Here is a 26,604-nt window from a genome sequence, read left to right as displayed (position 1 = left end):
GTCCTGGGATCGAGTCCCATATCGGGCTTCCTGCGTGGAGCCTGCTCCTCCCTCTGTCTGTGTCTCTGCCTCTCTCTGTGTGTCTCTCATGAATACATAAATAAATAAATAATCTTAAAAAAAATTTTTTTTTCTTGGGCAGCCCGGGTGGCTCAGCAGTTTAGCGGTGTGATCCCTGGAGGTCCAGGATCGAGTCCCAGGATTGGGCTCCCAGCATGGAGCCTGCTTCTCCCTCTGCCTGTGTCTCTGCCTCTCTCTCTCTCTGTGTGTGTGTGTGTCTCTCATGAATAAATAAATAAAATCTCTAAAAAATAAAAAATAAAAAGTTTTCTTAAGTTTCCAAAACAGCATTCTCAGCATAATTATTGTGAAAATAAAACATTAATAGTGATCACTTCTTAAAAGAGTAGTTAAGGAACATTTTATTTTGTCAAAAAGATTAAAGAAACAAATTCTAATTCCAAAATATTAAAAATTGAAGAGGCATGGGTTGCCTTTGAGATAGAAGAAGAAGAAGAAGAAGAAGAAGAAGAAGAAGAAAGAAAGAAAGAAAGAAAGAAAGAAAGAAAGAAAGAAAGAAAGAAAGAAAAAGAAAGAAAGAAAGAAAGAAAGAAAAATAATGAAAGAAAGAAAGAAAAAGAAAAAAGACTCTAAAAAGAAAATGTAGTAGGAGGGATACTAACAAAGGAAGAGATGAAGAAGTTCTCTGTCTGGAACAATGTTATTGTATGATAAATGGCATTGTTTAAATTTCCCAGCAAACTGTTGCATCTAGAATGCATTTTCAAGTTCAAGACTAAGAATGCATTTAAAAATTCCTATTCAGATGGAGTGCTGGGAGTTTTTGTTGGAGACTTCCAAGCCTGGGACTTGCCAAAACAATGAGTCTGTCTTTGATAAATTATAAAGGCAGCTAAAATACAAAACAGAGAAAAACTTCAAAATAAGTTAACCAAAGAAATATGCTTAAAATATTTCAGCAATTTCCTGATTTTTTTTTTAACAGTCTTACAACTTCTAGCTCCAGGATTGTAGGTTACTTTGGTGCACAGTCACTGAAATAGAAGAAGAAGAGAACACAGGAAGATAGCAAATGAGACTAGCATCTCAATCCCACATGGGCCATTCACTTGCTAAACAGTTTTAAGAAAAGGCCTTCTGTTTCCCTATACTCTGGTTGCCTTGTTTGAAAAGTAGAAATTGAAATATCCATTTACTCAAGGTGAGTGACCATTTTTGCTAAAAGAGAAGCCAAAGCTGATCTCGTTCATCTTAAGGTTGGCTCTGTCTCAAAGTAGGCTGGTCAAAAATTCAGTATGAGCTCAGAGAGCTTGGTAAAATATAAATCATGGTCTCCAAGAGTTGGCTCCCTCTCTTCCCCAGTTTCTAATGCATTGTTATTGGCAAGAGACTTGGCTTTCAGTTGTGGCAGTGTAAAAATTGATGATCTCTTTCTCTTCTCCCTCTACTCTCAATAATAACTTCACCCCAGAATATGACACTCATAAGGTTTCAAATACAGCTGAAGATGACAGCCTGGATTCTAGAAAGTTAATGCCCAAAGAATCATTCTCTATGGCTGTGGTGTTACCGTAAAGAACAAAAATACTGAAAGCACTTGAATGCAGTTCTAGAAAAGATACATTCCTCGGAAGAGGAAAAAAAAAAAGTAGTCATGTTACATTCCCCAGGGAAAGAAAAGAAATACAGGCTTCCTGTTCTAAGAAATCTGATGTGTTTGGTGGTAGGTTGGCAGCTGTTCACCCTTAGGACCCAAGTCACAATAGATGTTTAATCAGTAAGGTTTAATACTAAAAATCTTCCACGTGGTATTCAGCATATACCATCAGTGAGTTCAAGACATAAGACCACAGGCCCTTTCTTTACTTTAATCTCAATGTTCATCTTCTCTGCTTTTCTTTCAGCGAGGTCATACCTAACAAAATTTCTCTAGTGACCAGAGAAGACAGCAAGGAAGCTTGTTAAGGTCTCAGGCAATGTGGTGGAGTAGAGGAAGTGCATCCTCTGAGAAACAAAATCTTAAACTTGTATCTATTATTACAGATGGTACAAGAATTCCCAACCCAAGTAATTAACATAAAAATTAGTCCCAGGTTGCCTGGAAGAAACCGATATAAAAACCTTGCTGGGTTCCATATAATCCTGCTTTTATGAGATTCTCAGAGAGAAATAAAAAACAGCCCTATTGAAGACATGCTCATACGAAAAAGACAATAATCATAAATGCACAAGGAAATAAACTACCATGAGAGGTGACACAATAGAGAGAAAAATTATCACCATAAGAACTTGAGCTAAAAGAACAATTTGGAAGAAAATATAAAACAAGAATATTCAAATACTTTATTTAATTAATTTGTCTATTTGAGAAAGAGAGAGAGAGCACGGGAAGAGGGGCAGAGAGAGAAGGAAAAGCAGACTTCTTACAGAGAAGGGAGCCCAATGTGGGGCTTGATCCCAGGACCCTAGGATCATGACCTGAGCTAAAGGCAGACACTTAACCAACTAAGCAACCCAGATGCTCCCCCTCCGCTTTTTAAATACTATATTTTATTTATTTATTTATTAGAGAGAGAGAGAGAAAATGAATATTAAAAATAATTGAAGAAATAAAAGAAGCAATAGAACTCATGAAAATAATGACATTATAAAGTTGAAGCGGGGCAGCCCTGGTGGCGCAGCAGTTTGGCGCCGCCTGCAGCCTGGGGTGTGATCCTGGAGACCTGGGATCGAGTCCCACATCGGGCTCCCTGCATGGAGCCTGCTTCTCCCTCTCCCTCTGCCTGTGTCTCTGCCTCTCTCTCTGTGTCTATGAATAAGTAAATAAAATATTTAACAAACAAACAAAAAGTTGAAGCATATGTGAAAAAGAACCAAATAGAATATCTAGAAACTAAAAATACAGTCACTGAAATTTTAAAATGTAATAGGTGAGTTAAATAATAGAATAATTAGGGAGGCCTGAGTGGCTCAGTGGTTGAGAGTCTGCCTTTGGCTCAGGGGGTGATCCTGGGGTCCTGGGATCGAGTCCCACATCAGGCTCTCCGCAGGGAGCCTGCTTCTCCCTCTGCTTATGTCTCTGCCTCTCTGTGTCTCTCATGAATAAATAAATGAAATATTTAAAAAAATAGAATAAAGAGAATTCATGAAGTAGCTAAGAAAGTTACATAAAATGTAATATATAGAGATAAAGAAAGGGAAGGAATGAAAACAAAGCTAGGAGGCACATGAAATAGAATGAGAAATTTCACACACATCTACTATGAGTCCCCAAACCAACAATTTGAGAGAATGAAACACAGGCAACATTTGAAGAGTTAACACCTGAAAGCTGTCCCCACATTTACAAAAGGAACAAATTCCCATTTGAACCCAAAGTAGAAAAACTAGAAAGGAAAAAAATCTATACTTTGAAACATCATAGCAATGCTACAAAACACCAAAGGCAGAGATAGTCTTAACACCTGGGGCAGGAAAGTCACATATCTACAAAGGAATGCAATTAAGTACACAGCCAACCTCCCAAGAGGAATGATCAATGATCAAAGACAATGGGATGAAATTTCAAAATATGTTTAGGGATCCCTGGGTGGCACAGCAGTTTAGCGCCTGCCTTTGGCCCAGGGCGCGATCCTGGAGACCTGGGATCGAATCCCATGTCAGGCTCCCAGTGCATGGAGCCTGCTTCTCCCTCTGCCTATGTCTCTGCCTCTCTCTCTCTCTCTGTGTGTGACTATCATAAATAAATAAAAATTAAAAAATATATATGTTTAGAGAAAATAATTGTCAGCAGAGAATTCTATATCTAGCTAAACTATCGCATTCAAGTGAAGGCAAAATAAAGACATTTCAGACAAATAAAGAACTTACTGCTCACAAACCCTCATGGAAAAAAAGTAAAACAACCTCTCATCCAGGAAAGAAGAAATTTAATCCAGAAAGGAATAATAGGTAAGAAGTAACAACTTGAGGCCTGCCCCACATGTGGGGATGGGTGGTAAACAGATGGTGGCTGAGGCCAATCCCTGCCTCTCCTCCTTGACTCCTTGATACTGAGGCCTCATGTCAATTGCTATTTATCATATCATTCCAACTCACTAGCACCTGCATAATTCCATAGGTAAGAACAGTGGTTAACAGTAAAGAGCTCATTTAACATAATCAGTAGTGAAGCCATATGGTCCTCTAAATTTGATGCATAGAAATGTGCTTCAATCTTGGCTGTGTCATATCCAGCAGGGCCACTGTAGGCTGTGATAATTCAACGTTTTATAGCCTTATCCTTTTCATCTAGAAAGGGACAAAAGAATTCTAGAGAGGATTAAAACACTTTTGGAAAATATAAAGCACTTTTCTAGTGTGAGTTTTTTGAGAGGTTCCATAGCATTTAATCAGGGTCACATTCATTTTGCCATTTGGCTTTTAATATCCATCGTAATCTGTTCTCATTTCATCTCTGCAGGAGATTCTATTCAGTCGCCTATCCCACCAGGCAGGTCAACATGGGCAGCATGTTCCCCTCAGAGCCTAGATGGGGTTCTTTCCACTGAGTTGCTCTCTGTCTGCTCCATCTTTTCAATTTCTGCACATCGTTCATCTTCATGCCCCAATTCTGTCCTCAGGCCTATCTCAACAACCTGTAATCTGCATAGAGTTTTTAGAGATGCAGAATCCACAAACAACTTTGAATTCCTAGTATCTGCTGCTTAGAAGGCCAGGTAATTTTATATACAATGTATTTCATAAACTAATTTTTAAACTGCTATTGTTCTAATTATCTTCACCACGCAGGTTTGCATATAACATACGATACTCTATCTTATTATCCAATGGACTCAAGTTTTTTTTTTTTTTTTTAAGATTTTATTTATTTGGGAGGTGGGCGGGGGGTGGGAGTGACTGGGTGACGGGCACTGAGGTGGGCACTTGACAGGATGAGCACTGGGTGTTATTCTATATGTTGGCAAATTGAACACCAATAAAAAATAAATTTATATATAAAAAAAGATTTTATTTATTTATTTATTTGAAAGAGAACATGAGTGGTGGGGAAGGACAGAGGGAGAGGGAGAAGCAGACTCCCAGCTGAGCAGGGAGCCCAATGGACTCAAGTTTTCCTTGTCTCTCCATTTCATCATTATTGGCTAACCAGGGGCCTCACGAAACACACCTTTTATAATCTTATTGATGCTGTGCACTATTTGTTCAATAAATATTCTTGTGGAATGCCTAGAGTCCTAGAATATTCAAAATATACCCAACTGATTCACAGTAGGTTGGGGGCAGAGGAACAGAGGAGGAAGGAGCTAAAAGTAATCAAAAGAGAAGGGCACAAAAAGGCAAAATACAGATGAGGAAAACAGTGTTGACCAATTAACTGCAATCCAAAAAAAAGCCTCTCCTTTATATATATCACATACCACTGGAACCTCACCACAAGCCCTTGAGGTGCACAGTATTATCTTTATTTCATAGAATAGGAAACACACTCAGAGATGAAGCAAACTGTCTCATGCCGTACCATTAGTGAGTGGTATAAAGAAGAAATGAACCCACTTCTATATAGTAGCAAGATTATAACAAGCTCTTGCTTGGATATTTACTATCAGTGAAAATTAAAATATTTTATTAAACAAGAGGTTCCTGGGTGGCTCAGTCAATTAAGTATCTAACTCTTGATTTCAGCTCAGATTGTGATCTCAGGGTCCTGAGATTGAGCCCAGAGTTGGGCTCTGCACTGAGCATGGAGATTGCTTGGGATTCTCTCTCTCTCTCCCCTTTTCTCTGTCCCTACCCTCTCTCTCACTCTCTAAAAATAAAATAGAATAAGATAAAATAAAATAAAAATATTTTGAGTGGGATCCCTGGGTGGCGCAGCGGTTTGGCGCCTGCCTTTGGCCCAGGGCGCGATCCTGGAGACCCGGGATCGAATCCCACATCGGGCTCCTGGTGTATGGAGCCTGCTTCTCCCTCTGCCTGTGTCTCTGCCTCTCTCTCTCTCTCTGTGACTATCATAAATAAATAAAAAATAAAAAATTAAATTAAAAAATTTAAAAAAAAATAAAAATAAAAATATTTTGAGTTGCCATATGAAAGCCTTTAAAACAGCGAGAGCCAAGTGTCTAAAGCTACACACTATCACACACACCTCAATAAGTGAATATCACTTTAATGTATTTAATTCATTTTTATTTTATATGTGTATTCATATGTTCATAAATATTATGAATACTTATATTTGTATTATTATTATTTTAATAATATTTTTTTTTAAATTTTACTTATGACAGTCACACAGAGAGAGAGAGAGAGAGAGGCAGAGACACAGGCAGAGGGAGAAGCAGGCTCCATGCACCGGGAGCCCGACGTGGGAGTCGATCCCGGGTCTCCAGGATCGCGCCCTGAGCCAAAGGCAGGCGCCAAACCGCTGCGCCACCCAGGGATCCCTTGTATTATTTTTATTTAATTCATCTTAATCGTCAGGTCTGGGGTATAAGAATGATCGCTATATCATCTTACTGGGTTCTACTGCTATTTTGCAGATTAACATGGAGGTTTGTCAATGGTTATGCTTTTAGGAACACTAAAACAAGGCTAAGGCAGATTCTCATGTCAACATTTTAATGTAAATGAAATAATGCAAACTGGAAATATTTCCTGGAAGAGACTTTTATATGTATTTCATCTCTATATAAATTCACTTTTGGTAGCACTTCCACCCCCAACATTCCTGATACTCTTGAGATTTTGACATTTTGACTTCCTTGTTTCTTTTTGGATGTTTATTTAACCAACTCCATTTTTCTTTTTAGCATAAAAACCACTACTTCAGAAACAAATAAATGAAAATTAAGGTTTACAATATAGAGATAGTAACAAATGCTAGCAAATGAATTAAAACTTGGAGCTGGGCAGCCCTGGTGGTCCAGCAGTTTAGCACTGCCTTCCACCCAGGGGTGATCCTGGAGTCCCAGGATTGAGTCCCACATCGGGCTTTCCACATCGGGCTTTCCGCATGGAGCCTGCTTCTCCCTCTGCCGGTGTCTCTGCCTCTCTCTCTCTGTGTCTCTCATGAATAAATAAATAAAATCTTAAAAAAAAATTTAACTGTAGTAAATAAGGCATGTTTCAACATTCCTATCACATATTCATTTATTTAAGTTTATTTATTTTTTTAAGTAATCTCTACACCCAACATGGGGCTCAAACTCACGACCCAGATATCAGGAGTTGCACACTTTACCAACTAAACCAGCCAGGTGCCCCCACAAATTCATTTTTAATGGTATAACTAACATTAAGTGTCATAGCCTTTAAAAAAACACAAAACTCATCCTACTAATATTCCCTTATGATATAGATCAAAGTTATGTCCTGTTTCCAAATATAAATACATTTATTTTTACACCTAATAATTGCAGAAATTTTTCATTAAATTCCATTGCCCATGTGAAGTGTCAAAAGAGGAAAACATATCCATTATCACCCAGGACAAATATTAAGAATCGAAACAACTGAAACCATTCAGGATGTTCATTTAATACAGGCAAACTGAGAGACAAAATAGACAGAATATAAACTCTACAGATAGATATGTAAACAAGAGAATAGCAAAAGTGTTTTCTCCAGAATCTTTGAGTTGAACATTGATTCACTTATAGCAACAATATCCATTTTTGAGAGTCTTTTTTTAATTGTACATATTTTTCTCTCATTGTAAATAAAAAGCATTTTCAACCAAAAGATCAAGCTGCAGTTGCAAAATTTGTTTCCTGTATTCATATTGACCACTTCCTCTTTCAAAAAAAATTTTTTTTTGCTGTTTTCTTAATTGTTACAGTGAATAATTCCCTCAGATAACCAGTCAGGCATTTTATATGAAATGAATTTGGGAAAAGTACTCAAGATATTACCATGTTCAATAAAGATGTCAAACCTCATAGTTAGAGCAAGGGCAGTGAAAAAATTCAATACTACAATTCCTTATACGTACAATGACTAAAGTAGTCTTCTTACAAGAGGCTGTTTCCCCAAATGGTAAAAAAATTTAACACTCTGCTATTCAGCTGGCTTCAGTTAGAATAGAAGCAAGCCTTTCCTGCCAGGACTTTACAGAGCCTTCCACACCACTTCCAACTGAAGAAGCCTTCAACTGGTACATTTCATTTGCTTTATTGAGATAACTATCAAACAGATAATCATTCCAAGTAAATTCCTTCATTCTTGTGTAAAATTAGCATAAATTATTATACTTTAATTTTTCTCTTTAAAATATTCAATTATATAACATATGGCATACAAAAGAGCCCATGTGTATTTTATTATCATTGGAAACGTGAAGTTTTATCACATACTTCTTACAATTCTACTTTCCTTCATAAATGGCTCAGAAGTTCCTAATCTACTTCACAATAGGAACATCTCTATAGAATTTAAAAGCTAAGAACATTCACAGCCACATATTTTAGGAGGCATAATATTACACAAAAATGGAAATGCAAACTCCCTGAGAAGCTGATCCACATTTCTAAGTGCTGATGGTTGGGATTTGAATTTAATTTAACTTTTAAAACATTTCCTCAAATCAGGTTATATAACAAGACTCAGGAGTAAACCCAGTAAGGGAACCTCTTGCATTGTATGAAGAGAATTCTTCTGGTTGGTCAATACTCAGAATTGCAATGAACTTGAATAAAGAAGCCACGGTTAACTGTTTCATGACAAACAACTGCCTATAAAATTCTGATTCTGGCAGTAAAAGAATCATACAAGATAAATGAAACTGGACCTATATGAAAGGGAGAAACTGACACCAGAGTTTAAAAACATAAATTGAACTCACTCACAATTATTGTAGCTACTTGTAACCACGAACTGCAGTTTTGGTTAAACAATATCCTATTTTGCATTTAGAAATTATGTAAGAGCCAACAGTCACAAGGCAAGGGTGAATTAGAGAAAGGGAATTATTCATTGCCTGACATGGATGAACTCCGTGTAATGCATGCATTTAGAAAACACTGTTCTCTCTGTTCAGAAATATTAGTTCACATTCCATTCATTTTGATAACCTTTTCCTTTTTCATCCCAACACCACACTAACCAACGGCAGCTCTATCAGAATGCAGAGATTAGGCACTGCTCCTCACCCAACTTTGTCTAGCATGCTATTCTTCCAAAGCAGAGTGACAGATAAAACCTGACTATAAAGACTTTGTCACCAAAATGCCATTGAAGAGTTGGTTAGAGGGCAAATGGGAAAATTCACAACAAAGAGAGCTGACTACTAGGAAGAAAATGAAAGGCAAACTCCTGAGAGTGGACGAATGTGTGATGTGATTACATGCTGGTGTTCATGCCACTCCCACACCTGGCCAGCACGCGATTGTGAGATAATGGGTCGGGGAATGGATGGGTGAGCATGAACATTTTGCAACTCAACCCGTTAAATGTTTTTTGAAAATGAGACTAAGACCAAGAATATTTGGTCATGATTCTAATATCATGATTCCATTAGAATTCCCTAAAATTAAACCAAAAACCAAAAACAACAAAAATAGCAGGGAGGGGAGCATGTGAAAATAGAAACAGACAAATTCAGAATTTAGTTGGATAAAAAGCTCTACCAAGCAGAAGCAAAGTGCAAGAAAAGAATGAGTAGAAACATTTTTTTAAAACAAATGAATGCTTGAATTCTGATTCTCTCGAAGTAATCTCCAAATTACATAAAGGTTGAAATATTGACTCCATTAAATTGCCCACTTGTCTACACACTAAGCTCTAAACCTAAAAAAAAAGGAGACTAGATGAAGAGTTTAATTGCTCAGGGTGTCAATGAACAACGGTCCTTTGGCACCATGTCAGTTCTGATGGCGCCGGGCTTCTGAGAGATGGGGCCAGGGAAAGACAGGCTCTCTGTACTAATAAGTATGATCCTTAAAAATGTGTGACTTGGAAACAATAATATTCTGCGCGTCGAGGCTTTTCCATTGCACAAGGATATTTTGATAGCAATGATGAAAATTATAAGATAAACATCACCCCCCTATCAGTTAAAGGTATACCAAAAGATTTTACTGGAATAAGTAAAGATATTTTAAACAGAAAACAATAGGTACCAATCTTTTAAAAATATACCGGTAAAAAAAAAAAAATAAATAAAAAATAAAAATATACTGGTAAACTGGACTTCATTAAAACTGGTAAGTCAAAACAAACAAACAAACAAACAAAAAACTGGTAAGTCATGTTCATCAAAAGACACCAGACACAAAAGCATACTGTATAAGAATATACATACCTATGAACATATGTATAAACACATACATATACACACTCATAAAGAATGTCTATATACCAAAAAGAAGAAAATCTATTTTTATTTTTTTTAAGATTTTATTTATTTATTTATTTATTTGAGACAGAAAGCAAGAGCAGGGTGGAGGGCAAAGGTAGAGGGAGAAGCAGACTCCCTGCTGAGCAGGGAGCCTGACGCAGGGCTTGATCCCACTACCCTGAAATCATGACCTGAGCTGAAGGCAGACACTTAATCGACTAAGCCACCCCGTCACCCTGAAAATCCACTTTAAAATGAGCAAAAGGGGATCCCTGGGTGGCGCAGCGGTTTAGCGCCTGCCTTTGGCTCAGGGCGCGATCCTGGAGACCCAGGATCGAATCCCACGTCAGGCTCCCGGTGCATGGAGCCTGCTTCTCCCTCTGCCTATGTCTCTGCCTCTCACTCTCTATCTCTGTGTAACTATCATAAATAAATTTTAAAAAATTAAAAAAAAAGAGTGGGTTCATGAGATCCCAAATGTTTAAAAAAAAATAAATAAAATGAGCAAAAGATTTGGTCACTTCATAAGACAGGTTATTCACATGGCTCAAAAAAATGCTCAACATCATTCTTGATCAAGAAAATGGAAGCGCAAATTAAAACCACTACAAGATTCCACTCTTCACTCATCCCAAAGGCTAAAATAAAAAGACTGATAACACCTATTGTTGGTGAAGATGAGGAGCAATCCCTGCAGGAATGTCCATTGGTACAGCCACCTTGTCGAGCTCTATAACAGCAACCAGAGCCAGGTACACACCTATACCCAAGAAAAGTGAGAGACCATGTCCACCAACAGACATGTATAAAACTGTTCATGGTAGCTTCTTCCTTAATTTAGCCTCAGTATGGAAGCAATCCAAATGCCCATGAACAGGAGAATGGATAAGCAGATTGTAGTATATCCACACGTGGAACACCAGATGGCAATAAAAAATGGGCAACACCATCTATCACCATATGCAACAAAATATGAATCTCACAAACATAATATTGAGTCAGAGAAGCCAGACAGAAGACTATCTGTTGAATAATGTATATAAAGTACAGAAGCAGGCTAAACAAATATATGATAGAGGTCAGAATAATAATTACCTTTGGGGCAGGGGAGTGTTCAAGGGAGCCTATGGAAGTTCTGGAAATGTCTCCTATGTTAGATGGTAGCACATGATTTCACATATGTTTGAAAACTCAGTGAGCTGTCCACTTGTGATGTGGCCACTTTATTGTATGTAGGTTCACCTCAATACAAAAACTTTTTTTTAAGTAAGCTCTATTCCCAATGTGGAGCTTCAACTAATGACCCCAAGATCAGGACTTGCATGCTCTACCAAGTGAGCCAGCTAGGTGCCCCAATTAAAAACTATTTTAAACATTTTTAAAAAAGATTTTATTAATTTATTCATGAGAGACATACAGAGAGAAGCAGAGACACAGGCAGAGGGAGAAGCACGCTCCTTGCAGGGAGCCCAATGCAGGACTCCATCCCAGGACCCCGGGATCATGCCCTGAGCCAAAGGCAGACACTCCACTGCTGAGCCACCCAGGCATTCCTAAAAAACTATTTTTAGGAATAGTTCTATTCTAGAAGGATACATACCAAGTGGCAAGAGTGATTGCTTCTGAGGAGGGCCTGGGATTGGGGAAGGTGTGACAGCATAGGATACTTTCATCTTATCCTCATTATTTTAGAGGAGAATTCTATATTTGAGTAAGACACAGATGGTTTGATTTTTCCATGTTCCCTTGCAGTCCTTTGACTTCTCAATATTACAAGAAAGATAGTAAGGATTATATTTTTCACCTCATTAAAAGGAAGGAAAGTGCTGGTTTTACCTTCTACTTAAGCACATGGGTCATACCTATTCTAACATATATTGGTTCTTTTGCAAATCCCTATCGCCTAATTCCTAATCACTAGAACTCATGTTAAGTCTTCAAGTTCAAAACTTTCTGACAGCTGCATCTTGGCAAAGGGATACTTTGCATACTTCCTTGAGTTTCTTTCTTTCTTTCTTCTTTCTTTCTTTCTTTCTTTCTTTCTTTCTTTCTTTCTTTCTTTTCTTTTCTTTTCTTTTTTTAAAGATTATTTATTTATTTATTCATGAGAGACACAGAGAGAATGAGAGAGAGAGGCAGAGACACAGGCAAAGGGAGAAGCAGGCTCCATGCAGGGAGTACCATGCGGGACTGGATCCCGGGATTCCAGGATCACGCCCTGGGCCAAAGGCAGGCGCTAAATCACTGAGCCACCCAGGGATCCCACTTCCTTGAGTTTCATCACCAATAAAAACCGTTCCTTCCCTCATCATTCCTTTGAGGAACATGGCATCCTCACAGCATCCAAATCTATTAACTTGCCCAGAGATAAAACCACCAGTTTTTTTAATGTCTATTTTATAAATATAAATTTATTTTTAGTTAAGCTGGGTGCCTCATGGACAACACAAACCCTCTTACAAACAAATTACTAGATATCTGGCCGCATACTGACGCTGAACATGAAGCAAAAGTCTACTGTTGCCCCACACGGACTTGGACAGGTTTAGGTGATTTCAACACTGTGTTTAGGAAAAGTGCAGGAATCAGGCTGAAACCTAGATCCTAAGTAGCTCAAAAGATGCATGCACATATAATTCACATTACCTGGATCATCAAACACAAACACAATTTAGAAAAGTCCATTCTGCCAATAGTGGGAAGAGTTGTGTCTTTGTAACCACAGTTATATCATTCCAAGTGTTGCAGAGCTGACTGCTGCACAAGAGGATGAGAATTATTTCTAATATAATTGGATAATTTAATCATTTGCAGAAACTGGGGGAAAAGACATTTATATTAGATTCAAAGACTGTCAGAAGTCACAATGGGAAATTACATATATAGCAATAAGAACTGAAACACCACATCCTTTCAGCTTGATACTGAGAAGAGGCTTAACCAGCGATAAAGCAGAGCATTGATACAACAGTCAAACTGCTGTTTGGGGAAATTATAGTGTTCCAAGTCACACTCTTAGGCAAAATAACTAACTAATTCCAATGTTTTGACACTGCTATACCTGCTTCAATGTTTGTGATGCTAAAATCGGGTAATTTATCATATCCTTGGAGAGGAGATAAGTGGTACTTGCATAAAAATAATAAGATGATGTTCTCAGGATAAGAAAAAGTAATATATCCTTGGAAATAGTAAAATAGTCAAGGAGAATAATTCAATTTGGCCAGGACCTATCAGAAAGTCCTAAATCCATACCTGGATTCAGCAATTGGACTTTTGATAACTAACTTGAGTCTGACCTGAGGGAGAAAAACAAAGAAAAAAAAAATCATTGTGGAAATTTCTAAACCACATAAAGGGCCAGAACTCACACAGCATGTGTGGATCTCAAACCCCAAGCTGGAAATTTAGATTGATGCAGTCCTGGCTTGGTAGGGACCCCAGGGAATGCCAGATTCCCAGAGAACCCATTTTATACCTAGGCCACAGATAAAAATCTCAAGGAACACACATTCATAATCACGCCATCTGTTCTGTGTGCCTCACATATTTTTCTGCTGTGATTTATACTTTTTTATAGGACTGAAATATAGGGCCATGACACTGGTATAACACACAAGCCTTGCTAACCATACGCAATTTTTCACGGTATGTTTATGTTAACTGGGAAGATATTTCTTGCTGTGTGAAAATGATGGATAACTGCCAAAAACTACCTCTTGGATCAGAATTCTCATTTTGACGAAAGTAGTCTCATTAGAAATGAATGCTCCCAAGGACCTATATCTCTGGAGGTCCTAATACTTGGAAGGACACACATCTCAAAAACAAGAGTTATGATGCTCGATACAGATGGCTAGTTTTAGTAGGGTTGTTGTTTGGTTGGTATTTTGGTTACAAAATTCTCTAACTGTTGAGTGATCTGTTTCTAGGCCTATTTTCCCTAGAAGCAATGCTTGTTATTTTTAGAAGTGTTCTAGCAGAATGGAAGGTTTGCAGCAATGCATGTATGGGATTATAGCAGAAATGTATGTATCACAAAATACACAAGGAAATAAGTCACCATGAGCAAGTCAGCAGAAACAACAAATTGAAGAATCAAGCTCACAAAGATTATAGATACTGAAATCAATCAAAGAGGGAATATAAAATCAGTATGTTAATACGTTTCAAGAAGTAAAATATGACATAGAAGTGTGACAAAGTCACCAGAAAATAACAAAAAGACTACACAGATTTTAAAGGGAGCCTAAAGGCACTTCTAGAAGTGAAAATGTAACAACTGAAATGAGAGAACTAAGGGATGCATTAAACCACAGATTAGACACAGCTTAATAAAGAATTAGTGAAATGAAAATTATATCTGAAGGAATTAGATGGAGCACAGCAGGGAGAGACAAAGATGAGAAATATAAATGCAGGTTAATATAATAGGCAGAAAGGATACAGAGTAGAAGTTTTAACCTGCACCTTATAATCAGAGTTCCAGAAGAAATAGCAGAATGGGAGATAGACATGCTTTGGAAAAACTCTAACCAAGAGCCAATAAACTCACTGAATCAAAAGCAACATGAAAAAGAAATTCACAGTTAGATACATTATAGTGAAATTCAGTGAAGAACAAAGACCCAAAAAATATCTCTGTAGTTACCAAGAAAAGATATTATCTTCAAAGTATTAACAGTCACACTGACTTCTTGCCCACTGTGACTTCTCAACACAAATGAGAGCCAGAAGATGGTGGAATTAAGTTCCTCCTCCAGGTACAACACAATTGTCCTGACATTGTATACATGGAGAAATCATCTTTCAAGAATGAGAGTGATGACCATTCCAATCAAGCAAAAACAGATTTTACTGCAATAAATCTCTGCTAAAGGCAGTTCTAAAGGATGCCCTTTGGGAAGAAGGAATAAGATCCCAGATACAAAAAGAAATGATAAACACAGAAAATAGAAGGCATACTTACAGGACTGTATGAAACTACAAAAGCCTAACTTATATAACTGAACCCCAAATACTCACAAATAAATTACAGTAGTCAAAGGGAGCTGGTTTAGTTAAAGTGTTGGTTGGGAAAACATTAGTAAATATCCTAAAAGACTACATAGTTTGAGCTGAATATGTACATTAAAATGTCTAGGAAGCACAGAAAGGGAATACATAATCTCCAAAGTGGTATAGGTAAAAATATGGAATGAAGAAAGTAAACAAAACAAAAATTTCAAAATGCAAGAAGGCAAGAAACAAAGAGTATCAGAGCAAGAGGTAAGAGAACACAGGGAAAATGAGACAAAGAGGAAAGAAAATGAGATGGTCAGTATACATGAATCCAGCCAGATTCTCCAGGGAGAGACAAAGACCATCAGACTGAATTAAAAAGAAATTTAGCCATGTGCCATTTATGAGGGCCCCATCTAAATATGAGGACAAAGAAACAAAACATGTAGAGTAAAAGTATCGGGAAGATTCTCCAGGCAAACACTAGCCCAAAGAACTGATATAAAACAGGCAAAACAGACCTCAAGGCTGAAAGCATAACTGCAGAAAGAAGTTCACTACACATGCATGAAAAGTCAAAACACACTAAAGATATTACAGTTATAAAATTAATTAATTAACTAATTTATTTATTTATTAAAGGCTTTCTTTTTTTTATTTAATTTTTTAAAAAAGTAATCTCTGCACCCAACGTGGAGCTCACACTCACGTCCCCGAGATCAAGAGCCAGCTAGGCAGCCCTCAAATTTATTTTTTAATAAAATAACTTTACAATAGACCTAAGTGTAAGTGTAAAGATTAACGCAGTGAATACTCTCATCAGTCCTGTTCTTTTGTGTTCCCATTCTACAGACAGGAAAAGCAAGGCATACAGAAGTCACACATCTGTCTCAAAAAATTATATAACAAATGGCAAAAAAAAAAAAAAAAATCTTCATGGGATGCCTGGGTGGCTCAGTGGTTGAACGTCTGCCTTCGGCTCAGGTCATAATCCTGGAATCCCGGGATTGAGTTCCACATCAGATTCCCTAGGAGAGCCTGCTTCTTCTCTCCCTATGTCTCTGCCTCACTTTCTGTGTCTCTCATGAATAAATAAATAAAATCTTAAAAAAAAATCTTCATGATGGGAAGATTTGCATAAATCCTCAGCATATTGGATCTAATGAAAATATGTAAAGATGGATAATACACATTCTTTTCAATTATTTATAGAATGCTGGTAAAAGCTGACCATGTACTGGGCCATAGAACAAGTTTCAACAAACACCAAAGACTCAAACTCAGACTTCCTAGAATGATGATGCAATTAAATTACAGAAATCAATAATGAAAAGACAAATTTAAATATGTCATACAATTGGAAATTTTTACTTTTTTTTTTTTTTTTTTACAAAAGATTTATTTATTCATTTGAGAGACTGAGAGAATGGCAGAGGGAGAGGGAGGAGCAGACCCCCACTGAGCAGGGAGCCTGATACAAGATTTGATCTCAGGACCCCGAATCATGACCTGACCCCAAGGCAGATGCTTAACCGACTGAGTCACCCAGGAACCCACAGGTGGAAATTCTTTTTTCTTTTTTTTTTCACAGTTGGAAATTCTTAAATAGGCTTCCAAATAAATCACAGGAGAGATTCAACAGTAAAGGAAATGAAAAGTATCTCAAAATAAACGATAGTAGCACTCCATATCAAAATTTGTGGGTTGCAGATAAAATTGTATGTGAATGAGAAATGTGCTACTTTCTTTTCTTTTCTTTTCTTTTTAAAGTAGTCTCCCAACACAAGGCTTGAACTCATGACCCTGAGATAAAGACTTGAGCTGAGATCAAGCATTGGACACAACCGACAGAGCCACCCAGGCGCCCTGAGAAATGTGTTAAACGTTCACACTACAAAAGATGAAAACCTGAAATGAGGTCGGCAAGAAGAAAGAAATTTCTGAAAGGGCAAGAGGATACATCCAAAGAAAAGGAAGAAGAAGAAGAAAAAGAAACTAAATGAAATAGAAAATAAAAATAGATAAGGGAAGCTCCACAACGGTAAGTTTGGGGTTCTCGGAAAACGTGAATGAAAATGATTTCAGGAAAGAGAAAATCGTATAAATAAGCAATATTAGGAGTCAGTAAAGAGGAGGACACAACAACAGAGGCAGCAATATTAGAGAGAATATTATAGGCAACCTGAAGGCAATAAATTTGAAAACTTAGAATAAATGGGTCTATATCTAGAAAAATACAATCTGCCATATGGACCAAAGAGGAAGCAGACAACAATGAAGGAATTGACTCAGTAGTCAGAGACTTTCCCGCAGTGAAGTATTATGAAACATTCAAGAAACAATTTCAACTTACATGCATTATTTCAGAGAATAGGGGGGAAAAAAGCAATATTTTGAAACTAATAAGTAAAACAAACTAGGGCGGAAAAGAAAGAGAAACATTATAGATCAGTTTCAATGAGAAAAGATTCAAAACTCTAAAGTAAAATATTCACAAAACAGATTCAGATAATGCATTTAAAAAAACCATCACCACCTAGCTGGATTTGTCACAGGATTGCTAATTTGGTTCAATATAAGAAAACCAACTGTGTAATCTATAGCATTAATGGATTAAAGAAAACAGAAAAAGTATTTGATAGTGTTCAATATCAAGTCAAATTGAAAGAAAAACTTCATGACAAAAAAGGAAAAGAAAGGAATCCCTTAGTTTGATAAAGGCTTTATTAAAATCACGCTCAATGGAGAAACATTCGAAGTATTCTCTTCATAATCAAGAATCAGGATAAGGAGGGCCATGACAACTGCTTCGGCCAGCACAATGGCGGTTATGACCAACAGAGCCAGATAAGAAAAACAAAGAAAAACCATAAGGATTTAAAAATAAGAAATAGGGGCAGGGGATCCCTGGGTGGCTCAGCGGTTTGGCGCCTGCCTTTGGCCCAGGGCGCGATCCTGGAGACCCGGGATCGAATCCCACGTCGGGCTCCCTGCATGGAGCCTGCTTCTCCCTCTGCCTGTGTCTCTGCCTCTCTCTCTCTCTCTCTGTGTCTCTCATGAATGAATAAATAAAATCTTTAAAAAAAGAAAAATAAAGATGAGAAATAAAACTGTCATTATTTGCTGGTGATAGGACTGTCCCTACAAAAACAAAAACAACCCACAAAAAAACCAAAGTAGAGATAAAAAGAGTTTAGCAAGGCATCTGCTTCCAACATTAATGTATAAAAGTCACATGCTCTATACTCCATGTGAATTAAGTAAAAAAAACATAATAGTGAATGAAAAAAAAATCAAGTCCAAAGAAAATAAATGAAAGTATGATTTTGTTTACATAATGGAAGAAATTATAAATATGCTCTTTGGAAATACATATGCCTGTGGTAAAGTTGGGACAAACAGCATGGAGGCGATTAACACCAAATTAAAGATAAAATACACCTGTAGGGTGGGGATCAGGAACAGGAAGTTAGGGACAGACTTCAAAGGCATCAATAAGATTTTCTTTCTTAAACTGGCTTCTAGATTAAAAGTGTTCTTTTGGTTCTTAGTCTTTACACTGTACTTAAACTGTTTTTATATTTTTCCCCCTTTAGCTGCTTGCAGTTTCAGTTCTTTCTTTCTTTCTTTCTTTCTTTCTTTCTTTCTTTCTTTCTTTCTTTCTTTCTTTCTTTCTTTCTTTTTTTTAAGATTTTATTTAGTTATTCATGAGAGACACAGAGAGAGAGAGAGAGAGAGGCAGAGACACAGGCAGAGGGAGAAGCAGGCTCCAAGCCGGGAGCCCAACGTGGGACTCGATCCCAGGTCTCCAGGATCACACCCTGGGCTGAAGGCAGCGCTAAACCACTGAGCCACCGGGGCTACCCTCAGGTATTTCTATAATAAGCATGGATAGGTTTTATGTTAAGAAAAGGCCATGAAAGTAATTTCCTTTTTTTTTTTTTTTTAAGATTTTATGTATTTATTCATGAGAGATATAGAGAGGCAGAGACACAGGCAGAGGGAGAAGCAGGTTCCCTATGGGGAGCCCGATGTGGGACTTGGTCCCAGGACCCTGAGATCATGACCTGAGCTAAAGGCAATCGCTCAACCACCGAGCCACCCAGGTGCTCCTAAAAATAATTTCAAAAAAAAAAAAGGTCTTTAAATGAATACAAATCACTGTGATCTTACCTTTAGGATAATAAAATATTTGATAAAGGATGCATACCTTTGCTAGGTATGTTATACATATACTGACATACCTCATTTAGCCCCGCACAATTTTTTGATAAACTCTGGATCAACGTATTTTATGAGTCACATTTTAAATCCTTTGGGGACTGGGCGATTTCATAGGAATTTATAACAAATTGATGGTAATTTATGGTAACTTTATCAGCACATTAATATATCTTTTGGTAAAGTATCCCCACTCAAGCTCAAATAGAGAAACCAAGGATGTGTATTTTAATATATTAGATAATTCTCAAGGAAGGTGTGCTAATATAAACGTAGGCTTTAAGCAAGGAATTTGGCAGCCTTGGACAAATAACTAAACAATCTATACTGTTTTTCAACTAAACTCATCTCTCATGAATCTGGCAAAAGTGAAAGAAATCTATGAAAACTGTTGGGCTTCTCCCCACGTAAAGCATGACGCTGCAAGATGCCAAAACAGCCCCGGGGAAGCCATGGGATGAATACAGTCTTTTAACAGCCTAATGTTGTTTACACTGTATTGATGACTTTTAGAAAAAGAAAATTCAGCTTCTAGGGAAAAACACATATGAAACCACAAGAAGGTACAGTACTCGCTTTATCATATTCCTAACTGCAACGCAAGTCCGTTTGGAGAAAAGCCCCTGATGGGACACAACCTGCCAACAACCTGAGTGTATCAACTGCAAGTCAGGCTGGCCTGCGAGTCCCTTTATCTCCCTAGCGGAAGCATTATAAGCAAGCCGAGCTCTTCCAGATGGTGCTGAGCTGGTCTGCTCTGGCTATTAAAGGGGTTGACTTTTTTCTTTGAAAAGCCATTAAGGGAAAGCCACAGCCTCCGGAAGCTCCCCCACCCCACCCCAGCCACTCCTGGGCTAAGCCTCTGTGTTATCATCCTGGGACTATGCAGGTCAACAAACTACCCCAATCATTAACACTGGAGACTCCCCAGAAGTCAGCTTCTGGTCCCCACGACAAGTGACACAAAATGTTAACAGCTGATCCTAGGTTCAGTGGGCTTTTCGGTGACATCAGAAAGGAGAGCCAGGGTACAGGCAGTCTGGAGGAGGCGTGACAGGCACGCAGAAAGGAAGTGAAAGAGGAGCTCTCACTTTCACCTCACCTTTTCAACATCTGCTTTGGTTACATTGATGTCAGCGTCCATCTTCTCAAAGTACTGCTGTGCCCTGTCCGCCTCTTTGCAGTCACGTTCAAATCGTCTTTTACTCTGAAAGTAGAGGCAAGTGGTGGCAGGAGAGCAGTTGTTAATGAAACCTCAAGATTCCTAGGAGAAGCTATAATTTTATCTAAATCCCCCAAAGAGCTTTCTCCTCTGAGCTGATTTGTTACATGTCCTATTTTCAAAGAGTTATTCTACAATCTGCATTTATTTCCACCCAAACTGTCTAACCTTTGTTCTTTCCACATGGTTTATTAGAAAATCACTCTGCTTGAGCTCTTTGGGCTCAACATTTTAGCCTCGATGATGGTGTCTAGAAACACCATCAATTTGGAAAAATCTCTAAAGGCATCTCTTTGGCCTTATTTTTTACGCTGTTTTTGTTTTACACGGGCTGATCAATTCAAGCCCACATTCAAAATAGAAAGTCTACAGACATTTCTTGAGTTGTTTGTTCACTTACTGATTCAAGTTGCTTCCAGCAGATCTCTATGTGCTGTTGTGCTTTCCGCCCATCATGAAAGTACTAGAAGCAGAAAACACAGTAATTAGCACCCCCTTTTTCTCATATTCACACGTGAGAAGAAAATTCATCCACTTAAATTATATTTAAATTTTTTTTAAAGTAGGCTCTACACCCAGCGTGGGGCTTGAACTCATGACTCTGAGATCAAGAGTCACGTGCTGTACCGACTGAACCACTTAGGTGCCCCTCAATCACATTTAAATACTGAATCTCTAGCACATGCACCCCAAAGAAACATAAGAGTTAAAAAAATAAAGAGGAAGTGAAAATGCAAATGGTCACGGAGTTCCCTTTAAGACTTCAGATATGATAATATTGAATTCTAAGACTTACAGACACCACTTGTAAAAATGACAGGAATGTTTGTTAAGACAGCAATCACTTAGATCTTTATTTTTAATTGCTTTGAGAAGGAATTCATATACCACACGATTCACCCATTTAAACTCTACAATTCCATGCTCTTTGGTTTAGTCACAGAATGATGCAATGATGACCACAATTTGAGAACATTTTTATCCTCCCAAAAAGAGAGCCTGTATCTCTTAGCTGTGGTCCCCACCTGCATCCTCAGCCCTAGGCAACCACCGCTCCACTTTCTGTTTCTATAAATTTGCCTGTTCTGGATTATTTCCTATGAATGGAATCACACAATATGAGGTCTTTTGAGACTGGCATAATGTTTCCATTAGTACATAATGTCCACTTAGCAGAAATGTCTTCAAGGTTCATCCATGTTGTCACGTGTATCAGTACTTTATCTCTTTTTACTGCCAAGTGACACTCCTTTGTATGGATATATACACATTTTATCCATTCACAGCCCATGAACATTAGGGCTTTCCCAGTTTGGGGCTATTATAAATAATGCTGATGCAAATATTTTTGTAAAACTTTTGTGTGGATGGATGTTTCCATTACTTAGACCTTTTTAGATTTAAAAATAAATTCACTCCTCCTGCTATCTGTGAAGTCTCTGAGGCAGATAAGTGCCTTGTGTTGACTAAGTAAGGATCCTAGAGTGCTAGACCAGGGTGAGCCTCAAGTATATTAGGAAAGGGGGTCAGAGGAGAAAGAACCAGACTGTATAGAGTCTTGTAGACTTTTCATCTGAATGAGCTGGGAGCCATGGTTCACTCTGAGTATAGACGGGCCATGTTATGAAGGAAGGTTCTAGGTAGGAGGCTTTCTCCAACCCTAGAGGCAGGAGACTTGGACCACAGGGTAGCAGTGCAGGTGGTGAGCAGGGGTCAGAATCTAGGTGTCCTTTGTTCAGGAAAACCCCAGGATCAGATGTGGGCAGACACTGAGCTCTGAGGTTGCTGGTCAGAGCTTTAGGAGAGAGGCAGGCCTGAGGGAATTGGACACAGCTTTAGATGTGTTAGGCTGACATTCTAAGAGATCCCCAAGTGGAGGCCTAACAGGTAGCTGGATGGTCAAGGGCGAGCTCAGACGGTGGTCAACGCTAACACACCAGGGTGGGCATCAGCAGCAGCAGGTGGGTGGTTAGAGCCACAGCCTCGATGAGATCACCAAAAGAACGACCAGTTGAGAACACATGGAAATATTAAGAAAACGGTGTTCTTTCCATCCAGTGGCCTACAATCCCCAGTGTTTCTTAAATCCTGCCATATCCTATATCTGTGACATCACCAACTTTCTCAATGTGGCAGGGATTTCCCAAATCCATTCTCTGCCCTGTTCCGCGTCCCCAGAGGCAGGCTTGCATGGATCACACACAAGCTCCCTTGCCCTCCAGTCCTGTCAGATATGCTACAGAGGCTTGGGCACATCAGAGGGCATGAATTATTTATATATCTATATCTATATCTGTATCTATATCTATATCTGCAGCTTCCTCTTGCTAAGATGCTCTAGGTTGGCTGGGTCCTCAACTCAAGGCCACAGCTCCAGCCAAGCACTCCTGCCTGCCTCTGAAGTGCCTGCAATGCTCCCTTTCCCCCATAAGACCCAGGGGCCATGGCAGCTCGCCACCCTGACTAGTTCCAGGGTTCCGCACCCTACTGCTTCTCCTACACCCCCTCCACAGCAAGGTGAATGCTCCTTTTACTAGACAACCTCTCTTCGATGACGGGGCTTGAATGTGCTGTGTTCAGAGGGACAAGGCAGGCCTCCGTGGTGGGATGTGCCATGGCCAGGAGGCAGGTGGAAAACATGACCCATGGAACAGGTCTCCTCAGCACAGCCTCAGACCTCTCTGTCCCCACAAGCCAGAACGCAGGCTGAGTCACCAAGGAGGGCTGGGTACTGGGGAGGACAGGAAGGAGGAGACCAAATCAGATTTTGTCTTTTTAAGAACAGTGCTCTTGTATAAGGGATTGTTTTCTTGTCTGTCTTTTGAGACCACTTTTCACTGTTTTAAGCTCCTTTTTACGGCAAGTTTTATCCATCCAGCAATTTTTTTTTCTTTTTTTTTTTTTTCTTTTTTTTGGTCTCTATGAATCCAAGAGAAACCCCTGGGGGCTTCATTCCTCAAGTTTCGTAACAGACACAGGGATGACACCAAACAGAGATTGAGTCTAAGGTTAGAAATAAACAAGCGAAACAGGATGAAGGCCACGGATGTAAGAAGTAGAGCTGAGGGCAGAGCTCGGAAAATCTTGAACTTTGGAGGAAATACAAAACGCAGGCGAGTTTTCTGAAAGCCACATAGATCACTTGAACACTGAATGGAGGGCAGGACTGAGGGAGGCCCTGGCGGCGGTGCGCGGAGACACAGACAGGAAGGCAGAGAAACAGGCTGAGCGGTGCCCTCTCAGGGAGGTCCCAGGGGCTCTGGGAGTCCCGCCTGGTCAGAACCATGATGTTCTTGAATTGTCCAGGGGACGATCCCTTATTTTGCAAGCAGGATCAGTGTGTTCTGCGATTTGTGGAAAAGATCTCCCCATTCTCCCCCCAATTTTATTTTGAGATTTAGACAGACCCAAAGCAAGGGGGAAAAACACCCCTTAGGGCCAAATCAGAGCTACACTCTAGGTTCATGCTATTGAAATTAATGTTTTCACAAAATGCGAGACTGGTCCTGGACCTAGAGAGGAAACGCACACACAAGAACACGCAGATAGTGAGTGACACGCACTGCCAGGAAAGGTTGACTCGGCTTTATCATCAAAGAAATCTTCTCTGAAGACAATAGAGATTTCCCCTCCCTTCCTAAAAGATCACATTCTGGGAGCGTGAGGGCTGAAATTAATTGAAAACCCACATCGTAAATTATCTTGCTACTCTTGCACTTAATATTAAAAATAAATATGAATTTATTTTTCAAGCACAGGTGTGGAGCTTGACTTCACTGACGAGCTTTCTCCCACAAAGGACTGCACAGTTCTTTTTTTTTTTTTTTTTTTAAGATTTTATTCATTCATTCACAGAGAGAGAGAGAGAGAGGCAGAGGGAGAAGCAGGCTCCACGCAGGGAGCCCGACTTGGGACTCGATCCCGGGTCTCCAGGATCACACCCCGGGCTGCAGGCGGAGCCAAACCGCGGCGCCACTGGGGCTGCCCTGCACAGTTCTATCCAACTAAAATAATCGTCTGAGAACTACACTTGAGATCCTAATGTCTCCTGTGATGTAAGGAAAAATCAAGGTGTCAGTCACTTTCCTTCATATGTATCTCTCATAGTATGTGTTCCTCTAAAGTTCATTTGGGTACAACACACCCAAAAATACGTGGTGCTGCCCAATTCCTTAGGAAATCAGAAGGTGGAACCGAAGCCCTCCTGACCATCCAGGGCATCCAGCGACCTAGGCAGCAGTCATCTGTGTCCTCCTTCAATCGGAAAAGCTAGTTAACAGTTACAAAGATAAACAAACAAACCAGCTTGCCAGATGTGTTTGTGACTTATTCACAAACAATGGCAAAGCATTTCTTCGCTGGACAGTGAGCAAGTGTGTCTCCAAAAAGTGTGCCTCCGAGCTCTAAATAAAGAGGAATTGTTCTCGAGAGAAAGATAATAAGTCTTTTGGTGCCACAAAGTGAAGTCATCATGGTGCTTTTCTCCTATCAGCAGAGACGGGAAATGGCCTCTCTAGAGACCCAGAGAAATGCTCCTGACTTTCTCTTGCAAGCAAGATGTTTCATGTCTCTTCAGATGTAATAACAGACTTGTGAAAATGCCTGATGGTATCTCAGCTGACAGCTAAACCTACTTTCCTTTCAACTTTTTGGTTGAACCTCAAAACTATACAGGTAAAACCTATACAAATAATAAAAGCATCCTTCCAATTTTTTGTTAGGATTCTCCCAGCGACCAGGGGCAGCTGAGATAAGAATCACAGGGAACCTAAAATAAGCAAGCACTAACTTAAAGAAAAACTACAATGACAAAGCTTCCAAGAAGGTTTCACTGCACTGCAAGAGATTATACTTAGGCTGTGAAGATGGTTATTATTCACACTCCACAATTAGGTACAACAGCTGCTTGCTTTTACTCTATTTATATATAATTGACCATTAATTCTTAAAACTCCATAAAAAAAGCAAAATATGGCATTGATGTGAGAACAGCCACTTCCAAAAACAAAGTGGAAAAAAAAAGAGAATAAACACTCAATTGAGGACAGTCAACCATCTGGAATTTTAAATAAGACTCAGATTCCACAGATGAAAACAAAGGAACACAAGACTTGAAAAGGGCAAAGAAAAAAGGAGCTTGCAGAAAATATGTCTGTGACAAATATTATAATTTCCTCAAAATCCACAGTGTGGTGGGTCTGAACACTAGCAGCCTCTAAGCCTGACTCCGAATTAATTAATGCAACTCTGCATCTCTGTGGCAGAGGCATGGATGGGGACCCTGGAGGAAACTCAAACATTGTCAGCCCTGCTTCAGGGAGGACTTCACTCCCTCACTCCAATCCCAAACCATAAACCTTGAAGTGTGATGGCAGTCAAATTCTGATTTACCCAGTATGGTCAAATGATTAAATCAATATGATTTATTCAGGAAGGTCCATTTTCTCCAGTCCATTTATAACACAAATACCTTTTCAGTGAACTTATTTCAAGTTCCTAACATGCCTACTTCCCAGTGTCATGCTTAGTTAACCACTCATCCCCCACCGACCATCTGGGCACCGGGCAGGGGACCCCATGCACGGTCCAGCAGCCAGTGCCAACTTGCCTTTACTCTGTCTCCCGGTGTGCCTTCTCCCCACTGCTCCTGTCATTCTCATGCTGGCTTTTGCTACCCAGACCGCTCCACACTTCACAATTTACCTGGAATCCAGGAGACTTTTGTCCCTTCTTCAGAATAATCCCTTCTTTCATATTCCTTAAAATTCTCATTGTTTTGAAGAATCTTAATGAACCAATTTTT

At 39.1% G+C, this 26,604-nt stretch overlaps 1 protein-coding gene across 17 annotated transcripts in view; it reads right to left on the bottom strand.

The window, feature by feature from the left end:
- Positions 1–26,604, bottom strand: part of FNBP1 (formin binding protein 1) — a 152,642-nt gene that overhangs the window by 37,508 nt on the left and 88,530 nt on the right. For all 17 annotated transcript variants that reach the window (XM_038549043.1, XM_038549057.1, XM_038549042.1 and 14 more), the window contains 2 exons: positions 21,202–21,264; positions 20,682–20,786 (listed from right to left, as the gene is read on the bottom strand). In XM_038549043.1, coding sequence (XP_038404971.1) covers positions 20,682–20,786; positions 21,202–21,264 — 168 coding nt within the window. The remainder of the gene's footprint in view (positions 1–20,681; positions 20,787–21,201; positions 21,265–26,604) is intronic.

The sequence above is a fragment of the Canis lupus genome, chromosome 9 (genome assembly GCF_011100685.1).
Source record: "Canis lupus familiaris isolate Mischka breed German Shepherd chromosome 9, alternate assembly UU_Cfam_GSD_1.0, whole genome shotgun sequence".
Classification (NCBI taxonomy): Eukaryota; Metazoa; Chordata; class Mammalia; order Carnivora; family Canidae; genus Canis; species Canis lupus.
This window is presented reverse-complemented; position numbering and strand designations above follow the sequence as displayed.